At 46.9% G+C, this 11,583-nt stretch overlaps 1 protein-coding gene across 1 annotated transcript in view; it reads left to right on the top strand.

The window, feature by feature from the left end:
- The first annotated feature begins 9,116 nt into the window (after positions 1–9,116).
- Positions 9,117–11,583, top strand: part of LANCL1 (LanC like glutathione S-transferase 1) — a 29,641-nt gene continuing 27,174 nt past the window's right edge. Inside the window, exons 1-2 of the mRNA XM_065413158.1 lie at positions 9,117–9,159; positions 9,455–9,551. Of these exons, the coding sequence (XP_065269230.1) occupies positions 9,471–9,551 (81 nt within the window). The 5' untranslated portion in view covers positions 9,117–9,159; positions 9,455–9,470. The remainder of the gene's footprint in view (positions 9,160–9,454; positions 9,552–11,583) is intronic.

Genomic DNA, 11,583 nt, shown 5'->3' with positions numbered 1-11,583 from the left:
AGGCAAAAACCTGCAGCTCCACTGCTCCGGCGCTGCTCCGCACTCCAGCTCCAGGCTCCGCTCCAAAGCCCTGGTTATAAGATTCCAGTGCATGATGTTACTAACACATGTTCCAAACTGAGGTTGGCAAACATGTCTGTCTTAAACAAAGGAATGGGTGCTCTGCTAAATTTGCATTTAGGCAGTAAATAGAGTCATCAAGCAGGAAGGGAAACAAAGGAACCTCAAAAAAGGCAAGAAAAAAGCAGCAGGGAACATCCTTCCACATACTCTTTTTGTGTAGTGGTACCCAGCTGGAAATGTTTTTCGTATGGGGAACTGAAATTATAAAAAGGAGGGACAAACCCCCTAAGAAACCGCCCCTGCTCTCTGCCCATGGATTCACTGCACCTGAAGGGATAAAAGAAACAGCTGTTGGACTGGGGGAGGGGTCCTGACTTAAAGAGTTTGGTCAGTAAGACTGCAGAAAGCATGTGGTGAGAAAATTTTGCTTTGAATTTAACAGTTTGTTGTTAGGCACCAGTAGGGTTGCCATTTTTGGTTGGACATATTCCTGGAGGTTTCATCACATGATATAATCTTTAATTAAAGATTAATCTTTAATTCCTGGAGACTCCATGACAATCCTGGAGGATTGGCAACCCTTGGCACCAGTAGCGTTTTATCCTTATTTTTCTTGTAACCATTCCTGACCTTTATGCCTAATTACTTGTACTCACTTGAAATCTCTCTCTTTTTAGTTAATAAACTTGTTTTGTTGTTTTATCTAATCCAGCATATTTAAATGGAAGTGTCTGGGAAACTCCATTTGGGGTGGCAAGTGGTGTGCATATTATTTCTATTAAAGAAATAATGGACTTTATATAACTTGCATTGTCCAGGAGAGGGCTGGGCTGTACAGGACATACATTTCTGGGGGAAAGTCTGAGACTGGTGGGGGTGTTGGGGTCACCCTGCAGTATAACTAAGGCTGATGAGAGCCAGAGTGTAACCCAAGCATGGCTGGCAGGTTTCAGTTACACATGGACACTCTGGGTATGGTTTGCAGGCTGGAAGGCTGTTTATACCTATCTCATAGAACTGGAAGGGACCCTGAAAAGTCATTGAGTCCAGCCCCCTGCCTTCACTAGCAGGACCAAGTACTGATTTTGCCCCAGATCCCTAAGTGGTCCCCTCAAGGATTGAGCTGACAACGCTGGGTTTAGCAGGCTAATGCTCAAACCACTGAGCTATCCCTCCCCCATTTGTAAGTGCTCAGGCGGGAACTCCTTCAGCAAGGCATTGTAAGGCACCCAAGGTTGCAGGACAGGGCTGATACAGCGGTCATTAGTCTGGATTGTACCCTGGTATGTCACACCCACTCCCTTGGATGAGGGAGGAGCCATAGGACCCCACACCAATGTCCCCTATAACTATAAGCTGCGTGGCCATGCAGCAATCTTGTGCATACCGTGCAGTCAGAGAAACTGTCACACATCTCCTCTGTGCGGCCCCAGCAGGGACGTGGGGTGTCCCTTTATGAACCTGCTCTGCTCACCCCCTGCTCCTGGGATGGGGTGCATGGCGGGGGTGTGGAAGGAGTTCCCATCTTGGGGAGGAACATGCCCGGCCTGGCCAGGAGCACCAGTTCTGGGATACCCCTTGCACAGGAGCTTGGGTGAGGGGCTGTACACCCCTCACATTCCCCACCCCAGTTTACCCCTCAATCTCCTCACAACCCCCTCTGCACACCCCTCAGGTCCCCACCCCCCCACCCCAATACACCCCTCATCCCCCTCACAACTCCACCTGCATACCCATCTCCCCTAACCCAGTACACCCCTCATCCCCCTCACAATTCCCCTGTATACGCCTCACCTCCCCCATCCAGGTACACCCCTCATTCCTCTCACCTCCCCCACCCCAGTACACCCCTCATCACCCCTACACAGCTCCCCCTACACACAACGCACCCTTTACTCCCCTTACACCCCTCTGTACGCACCCTTTACTCCCCTTACGCCCCTCACACACACAACGCTACCCTCCCCCATATGCAGCCCTCACCTACAAAAAAGTATAAGCTTGCCCAAGGACAAAAATTAGTGTTCAGAGGAGTTTGTAGCCTGCCCAGTAAACAAGAAAACAATTAGAGGGAACATTGCCCAGGACCTACCTAAATACAGGGAACAGCAAATGGGGGGGGAAAAACAGAGATGGAAGTGAGAAGCAAAGGTTCAAAACAAGGATACCAGATGGGGGCATTGAGCCGTGAACCCCAGGCAGTGCCCTCTGCTCTCAGAAGAGATCAAGGCAGTCAGTGAATGCATGAAACCTACCAGACTGACAGCCCTGGAACCTGAAGCCCTCTCTTTACCCACTGAGAGCTACAGTGTAGGGTACTCATGTCCCATGGCTCTGGATGTGTCATAAATACCATCGTGCAGTAACACACCCCAAGGTGTTGCTGTGAGTGCTGCGGTACACCAAGCCACTGGATATTTGGTAGCGTGCTCGCTGTACCACGAGGCCAGGATTATAGGTGCTCTGAGCACTAGGTCCTTCGCAACCTATTCACTGGTGGGTTCCTGTGAGTAACGCACACTCTGAGTAACAGAGAATTCCTTTACTAGGGCCAGCAGAAATAAAAGGTGTAAATGCCCTAAGCACGAATGCTTTAATAATTACAAGAAAGCAAGAGAAACCTGGCCTTAGGGGCAGTCCTGGTGTAACTCCTCTGCAGAGTCCTCTGGGCTGCAGTCTTGCACCTTCGCACTGTGCCTACGGGTGGCTCCTGGCAGCATTAGTGTGTGTCTTGGCCCAGCTCTCAGGCCACCTGCTATCTGGGCTTCTAGGCTGCTGCCTTTGGCTTGTTGCTCCTGCTCACACATTGACCCCAGCTCCCAGGTTCCACTCTGGCATTACTTCCCTTATCTGTGCTGGAGGGAACACAGAGTCCTCCACTTGTTGGATGTTGCACTAGGCGCTAACACAATGCCCAGTAAGAAACCAGTATGATCATTAGCGATAAAGCACAAATGTTTAACAGCGAGGTGGTTAAATTAACCATTTGAACCATGTAGATTGTGTGGATTCTCCACCACTGCCCATGTTTAAATCACAATTGGATGTCGGTCTGAAAGACATGCTCTAGTTTAAACAGGGAAGTTCTATGGCCTGTGTTATGCAGGAGATCAGAGCAGATGATCACAATGGTCCCTTCTGGCCTTGGAATCGATGAATCTCTGCATTACTACCTAGAGAAAGCATAGCACGGAGAGCAGCAACACAAGCTTCTCCAAACAGTCTCACCAAGATACATGACCTGGAGGGATCACCTCTGGCCCAGTATCTGAAACCACAGACCACAGTGTTCTTAAACAACACATATTTAGTTATTTTTCATCCTTCAAGATGGTTTAATATGAGAGAAAGCGAATCCACAATACAAAATTTAAAAACCAGCCCCTTGGTTTTCCCCCTCCCCTTTTTTCTACCCATTTCGGAGATGACAAAAAATGAAATAAAATCAGGGAGCGTGGCTGCCCAAAGCGCTGCATGGCAGTGGACAGGCCCCATGGAACGTCGGGATGGCAGAAGGACTTCAGACAGAGAGAAGTGGCTTACAGAGACTTCTCCCATCCCGACAGTTTCTCTGGATACACACACACAACATGATGCTGATACACAATTGATCTTTTTGTCTTTAACCCTTGCGATGGGGTCTGGATCCCAGCCCGGCCTGGTCCCGACATGCCCATCCTGGCCCAGGCGTGCAAGGTCACTTCTCTTTTTTATCCGTTTCCATCCTTGCATCTTTGGAGTCCCCAGGCTCCTTCTGTGGCGTGGAATTCTCCTCACAGCTGAACATTTCGGATACTTCTCCCTTCACCAAGGCCACGAGGAGAGGGAACCCAATGCAGGCAGGGACCAGGTACAGCAGGGCTGGCTGGGCATGTTTGAAGATGCGCATGATGAAGATGGTCAGGCCCAGTCCAAAGATGGATTTATTAGGGAGTAGGGACCACAGTCACAAATGGCAAACTAAACAAACTGATTTCTATTGCTGCGTGTGACGGGAAAGCACAGGTTATCCGGAGTGCTCACTATAGCACAGCGACATCTAGAGGCTCAGCTGGAAATCTGCAGGTAAATATTTGCTACAACTGCCAGAGGCGTTCATTTTCCACCCCCAATGGTTCAGTCATACGAACATAGGACTGGAAGGCACCTCCTAAGTCCTTCAGCCCAGTTCCCTGCTATCGCAGACAATTCAGTCACATAATACCCTTTATAATCCTTGGCCTCTGTGCTGAGACTGTTCACTATTAGTGCAGCTAGAGGTTTTTGTGCTGTGGTCTCCTTCCCACTGGAAATCGGAGTGAAGCAGATAATGAAGGACCTGATTTTCTCATCTTGGCAGTTTGCCTTTAAAATAAAAGGTTTTTATCACCGCAAGGCCAATTATGACCCTCGCCTTGCCTGAAAACCTTCTGTTTCACTTCAGAACTGCACTATGATTTTCAGTGTCTTACTATGTCAAAGTTTTGACCAAGGTCAGATACAGTGAGCCATGGCTCTAATCTTTAAGAACAACAAAGGTGCTAGGATCATCGCTGTTTTATGGCTAGTTTTATGATGGAAATAACATCTGATTTTGTTTTCTTTTTCTTTTCTTTTTTAAAGGGGAATAAAATGTGTTGTAGGCTTTGATCTATGAAGCCCACTCTGGACTGCAAGCTTATGCATTTAATATCTCCAGCTATGCTGTTGCTGAATAAATCATGAGTAAGAGAGGCGAATGATTATCACTGGGAGACTCCGCTCTCTTGTTCTATCCTGTCAGAATTTTGACTAGGGAAGAACCAATGAGGAAGAAGAAACCAGCAGCATTAGAGTCATGGGGAGACAGAGTCCGAGTATATTAAACATGATGCCAATTTTTGAAAAATCTATCTTCAGACGGCACTTAATGAAGTGTTTGGGGCAGGATATTTCATTTCAAGGCAGAGGTATTGAAACAGCTTGTTTCAGATCAAAATGGAAAATCCTCAGCCGGGCATCTTGAGGCTATAATTAACTAGCTAGGGTTGTGTCTGGTAGGATGGCGTGGGTAATACTTCCCATCTACTGGATGAAATCAGAACTGCTCAATTGTGTCACATAGGTCCCATACTGCTAAAAGCTAACGGGGATTCTCCTTTAGTGCATGTGGTGGTGTCCTGTGCTTTTAGAGCAGGAGATTCTGTGTTCTAACCCCAATATTGCCATGAAGCTTTGAGCAGCCATCATGTACTGAAAAATTATGTCCTAGGTGATCACAGTTTTGTTACACTATTGTATGTATTCTCTGCTCAAAACTAAAAGATTAAGGACAAAAAGGGAGATGTCTCAGACACTGAGGTACAGTGAACAAATCAAACCTTCTGTTTCTAGGTTGCTTTTCTTATTAATTAATGAAAACAGGAACATTTGTGATAGGATCATCAGCTGCTGGAGAGCGGTTTGACCTTCAGAAATATGATCTTGGCAAACCAAAAGAGATTAAAACCCAGCTGCTCGCGGCTTAGCACCTTTTCCAACTAGTGGCAAGTTGTTCTGATGTCTCATAAATCACTGACAGGCACACCACTGGAGCTCCTGTGTCACTTTGTGGGGACAGTGGCAACTGGACTGACTGCTTTCTAAATGAGCAGATTTGCACTGTTTAAGCTTTTCACTAATAAACCCAGAATGACTGGTATTCTAAAGCTAACATGGCAGCAGCTTCTCTCTCTCATGCTGATTTCTGTATGTTTGTTCCTCCACTCTTTTCACCATCTCCACAGGGCCTGTGGCTTTGGGGAGATTACTGGGGAACTGTAGTACATTGCCGGGCCAAGTAATGTCAGCAGCAGGTCACTCCTGAGTCATCTTGGGCACTGACAGCTCCAGAGAGGCCTAAACTAAACTGACACTGACCCCTTAAACAACACTACATCAAAGTAGAATCTCTTGTATTGGGGGTTGGGTGAAGGGGAGAAAAAAGATGATAGTTTGGGGAAAGGATCTTTACATTAAGTGACTATTATTTTTAAAGAACTTGAAATGAATCAGGGATAAAAGAAGTTCTCAAGATAAAACTATGTGCTTTATGTTAGATCTTTGCTGTTGAACTGTAAAGAGGATATAATTCTAACATGGGAATATCAGACAATATTACAGGGCTCTCTATAACTCTCTGAATTTTGATATGAGCAAAAGTCCCAACACTATTTCTGCCAATACTCTGCTCACTGACCTGAATGCTAACATTTCACAACTTGTCTGGTTTGCCTTGAATTTAATGCAGCGATGGCAAGATTTGCAGATTAAACAACCAGAACTACGTACTGTAGGAATCACTGTGTGGAAGGGGAGTTGAAATTGAAGGTTACTGTATTTTTTCCCTACTGCCTCTTTGAATAAATTACACTCTTTGATCTTTAATTTTATCAATTGTAATACAGAAAAGGACAAAAAGGACATATGAACAGAAAACTGGAAAGTACAATACACTATAATCCACTAAAAGGTGAATGCAAAAGCCTAATATATTCTCTTGTATGTTCCCATCAATGGCAAATGAAAACAGTTCCAGTAGACCCTTATGCCTGGATCCTGCACTTGGATCTTTGTGGGCTGCAATGCCACAGAGCCCCACTGTCTTTAGTAAGGCTCTGCATGGGCCCAGGGATTCACCCACATTGATCCAGCTCTTACCTGGTGTTCTGCCACTACATGCATTTAGCGCCCAGCTGCATTTAATGCTGGCCTCATCCCGCACCTCCTCACTGAACTGTGAGACACAAGAGAGTCTGGAATGCTACCGATCTGGAGTGCAGCACACTCAGGGTTGGCATGTCCCAGATTGCAATTCAGTGAGCCTGAAACAAGTTGCTGCTGACACACTTCTGGCCCTAGCTGCTCAGATACCATCAAGGAGAGCAGATTATAACTTTCCAGGCAGACAGGTGGCAAGAGCTGGACTCAGGAAGCTATTTGTAGTGTGTAACAATTCTATTGAATTTACATCTTATGAACTATATCACATATTCTTATTGCCAGCAGAGGGCAATCTTGATATGAACTGTCTCCATAGACCAGGGGTTCTCAAACTGGGGGTCAGGAACCTTCAAGGGGTCACGAGGTTATTACATGGGGGGTCGCGAGCTGTCAGCCTCTACCCCAAACCCCGCTTTGCCTCCAGCATTTATAATTATATTAAATATATAAAAAAGTGTTTTTAATTTATAAGGGAGGGTTGCACTCCGAGGCTTGCTATGTGAAAGGGGTCACCAGTACAAAAGTTTGAGAATCACTGCCATAGACCCACAGCAGCTATAGACTGATAGATAGATTTTATGTAGAACTCTTGTAACAAGAGGTGCACTAGGGGATGTGGCCCTCAGCAGGGCTTGAATCTAAGATTAAAAGTATGAGCCTCTACTGCAGGGATCGGCAACGTTTGGCACGCGGCCCGCCAGGGTAAGCACCCTGGCGGCCCAGGCCAGTTTGTTTACCTGCCGCGTCTGCAGGTTCGGCCGATCGCAGCTCCCACTGGCCGCAGTTCGCTGTCCCAGGCCAATGGGGGCTGCAGGAAGCAGCATGGGCCGAGGGATGAGCTGGCCATGGCTTCCTGCAGCCCCCAGTGGCCTGGAGCGGCAAACCACAGCCAGTGGGAGCCGCAATCGGCCGAACCTGTGGGCGCTGCAGGGAAACAAACCGTCCTGGCCCGCCAGGGTGCTTACCCTGGCAGGCCGCGGGCCAAACGTTGCCGATCCCTGCTCTACTGCTTGAGCTAAAAGAGTAACCCCCTGAGCTCGGAGCAGGCCAGATGTTCAGTGAGTGTTCAGGTGAGGGGTATAATAGGGGTTTGACACACAGGAGTCAGTGAGAAACTGCATGTTGTTTCCCTGGCTCCACCAGCCACATAATCAGGGTCAGGCTTGACAAAGATCAAGTATCCATCGATTACAGTGGCTACTGTCACAAGGGGCAAAGGGCTCGAGAAAGTACGACCCTTTGTGAGATGCTCCTTCAATCTCCTCCTCTTTCATCTGCCATCCCCTGGCTTTCAAACAAGGACTAGGGTCAAACACCCTCAGCAACCCACTTCAGAACATCAGACGCGGCGGCCTGTGAACCCCATAAAAAGTCATCTCCACAGCTACCACAACTGTCAGCAGCCTCCCTTCCTGTGACAACATTGGAAAGTTGGCCTAATTCTCTGCTCCAAACCTGGTTCTCTTGGCAGAGGGTGAATGATGAGAGAGAGTCGGGGGGAGGGGGAGACAGCTGGGAGTGCTGCAGCAGCGGGGGGGGGGGGGGGGGGGGGAAAGGCAGCTGGGAGTGCTTCAGCAGCAGATCAGAGAATCGAGGTCCAGGCAGGAGGAGGGCAGATGTGAGGTTTATAACAGGCTGGAAAGGCCAGCCACCTCTTGCAAATATGAGACATCTTCACCTTCAAAATAGTGATCTAGTTCCTTAAACTGCTGCTGGCTCTGCCACTGACCTGCTGGGTGACCTTGGGCGTAACACTTCACCCATCTGTGCCTCAGTTTCCCCCCACACCCATGTCTGTTTAGACTGTCAGCTCTTAAGGGCAGATCTGTCTCCTAGTATATGTATGTACAGGGTGCCTGATCTCAGCTGGGACTACTGTAATACAAATCATGACACTAATTTACAGAAAATACCATTAAAACACCCCAGAGCAGGATTCTGCTAGGAAAGGGACAAGTGCAATAGTCTTATAAGCAATGTTAAAAATTCTGCTGTGGATGAGTGTCAGACCAGGGTGGCTATTTACTTAATTGTCTAAAAATAATCAACATATTATCTAGCTCTCTCGATTATTTGATATGAATGATTCTTAACCCATCTTACCCCTTAAAAAAAACACCTTTGGAAATTGGCAGAACACAATGTGCTGGGGAGAGCAGAGCAGGGCCAGCACTGGGAACACTGCCCAAAAGTTTGGATTGGCATAAAAAAAGCCCTGCAAAAGTAGACTTCACTCCCTGTCCCTTTAAGAAGCCGGAGGTGTGTGTGTGTGTGTGTGTGGGTCTCCAGGCTCTCTAGAGCTCTCATTGGCTTGTGGCAGCAGGAAGTGGGAGGTGGAAAAGTCAGATCTCTGCTTGTTGTTGTCTGAGCTGCAGGGTGAGGTGGGGGGAAACGTGGTTTCCTATCAACGATTCCCTCTGTTTTCCGGGTGGAGTTGTATTGTACAGCAAGGGGACAGGGGGGGATGTTTGTAGGCTTTTGTGCTGCTTCTTTAGATCCCTGAGATCTTCTCTTGTGTGTTAGATTTGGGTGCAGCTGCAGAATCTGGCCTGCCTGCTCTGCAGCTCATAGGAAGCTGGGGCCTGGGGCAGGTGGCTGTCATAGCAGCAAGCACTAGCCTCAGCCTGCTCAAATAATTGGATCCCAGCTTTTTCTCTTCACTCTCTTGCAGGTTTGCTGTTGCCATTATGGCCCAAAGGGCCTTCCCGAATCCCTACGCAGACTATGACAAATCCCTGGCCACAGGATACTTTGACTCTTCAGGGCGGGTGAGTTGGGGCTCTAAAGTGACTTAATTTTACAGCGCTGGAGTGTTTCTTTCTTAACAAGTGGCATGGGCTTGTGTGAGCTTAATTTTTCTTCCCCCTGTTTCTGTGGCATGGGAGCAGTGCCCGGTCGATCCGGAGAAAGGCAGGGATTGCACTCCTAACCTGCCTCAAGACAGGGCTTGCGCGTTCGATGTTAATAGTGTCTCGGACATTTCTTTTTGAAATGATTTTATGAGTTTCCTTGAGCCTTCTCGTAGGCTTACCTGAGCCAGGTTAGCATCCAGGTATCTGCCATTGTCCTCTGGGACAGTTTCCCCATTTATAGCCACCTCATCCAGTTACTGAAAACAACTATAGCGTCTAGTTTAATCCTATGAAATCATGAGACGAGTTAAATTTTTGTAAGGGGGAGGCAAAAGCTAATGGGAAAATCCTAATGTAGGTTAGAGGTTTGGATGCAGGAGGAAAAGGTCAGTCCATGCACCTGGGCAGTGGTGCTGCGTGATCCAAATCACTGGCTCTTGTGAGAGGGTTCAAAGGGGTGTGTTAACAGTTTAGAGAAGAGAATGTATATGGGGAGAGAACCAGTTTCCGAAGCAGCTATCTGTGACATTGCAAACAGGATTCTGACTTCACTTGTGTGATAAACACCCTGAGACTATAAGCAAATAAACAAAGCTTTTGCTTTCCCACTGCCACTTGCTGTAGGGTTTATTGGATACTGACAAGACAAGACACCACTCCATACAGACACAAATCAGAAACACTGACCCTTTCCCCTGGGGACTTTATAAGGCCCTAGTAATTCTGCGTAAAAAACAGAGAGAGATTGTATAGTCTGTGTGTCTATCTCCCAGTTGATTCCCATATATCTGTTGATATGGATCTTTGGTTAGGAGCAGTGTTGCATTTTATGGTAATAGCTGGAAAGGTAAGATGACAGGATCTTGCAGCCATTCGGGAGCAGGTGTGGTCTGAGAGCATGTCTGGGAGCCAGGAATTCCTGTATTCTGGTCACCGACTCTCAGTGGCCTTGGGCAAGTCACTTAATCTCTCTGCTTCAGTTTCTCAATCAGTAAATTAAAACTTCCCACAGAGAGGTACTGTGAAGCTTAAGTAATTAATGTCTGTAATACTCTTTGAAGATGAAATGTGCTGTGTAAGTGCTAAGTATTGTGAAGACGATGAAGCATTCAAACACCACAGGGGTGTCTGCTTTGGCAGCCTCACATCCACCCTGTTTAGACTGGCTCTGTATTTTTTGAGCAATGCATCTCAGAGCCAGGAAGAGATGCCCTGACATGTAGTTATTACAGAGGGGCCTTGATGCTTTCTGCTTCACTTTGGCAGAGGAGACTTGCAGTCTCCCATTTCTGAGGATGCAGCGTATGCACAACCACAGAAGTCTTCCCAGTTGAAGGTGCAACATATCTGCTGTCTCATCACTGCTAGGAAGCACCTTAAAAGCTTTAACCGTATATCTCTGGATTTGGAAGTTCTTAAAGATCTTTGGGCGTCTGGTGTTTATCTTGATTTGGCGGTGTTGCTACCTGAAGTTTTTATTCCACAATGTTTCACTGAGATTTGCTTCCAGAGTCTGACTCCAACGAATCAGTTCTGAGTCACTGCACTTTTATCCTCTCAGCAATTTTAGAAGCATATTATATATATATATATATATGAAAAGTCTTTAGTCACACATTTAACAGAGCAGATCTCTTGTATCTAACCCAGATTCCCTAGACTAAAAACAATAATCACAATTTATTGCACAAAGCGCTTTTTGTGACAGGTTCTGGAAAACAGACTCAAACAAGCAGAACTAGTTCAAAATCTTCAAGCTCAGGGGATTGGACCCAAGAGAGGTGCCTTCTTTAATGTATTAACCCAAAGACCACAGCATGGATTAGAGTCTCTGAGTTACTTAAGTGGCAGGCTACCAAAAGAAATGAAGGGATCGTGACATGGTTAGATTTTTAAACCGATGAGCTGGGGTCTGCCTAAACTGCAGCTGTCTTTTCTAGCCTACACA

The sequence above is a fragment of the Emys orbicularis genome, chromosome 11, assembly GCF_028017835.1.
Source record: "Emys orbicularis isolate rEmyOrb1 chromosome 11, rEmyOrb1.hap1, whole genome shotgun sequence".
NCBI classification, from domain to species: Eukaryota; Metazoa; Chordata; order Testudines; family Emydidae; genus Emys; species Emys orbicularis.
This window is presented reverse-complemented; position numbering and strand designations above follow the sequence as displayed.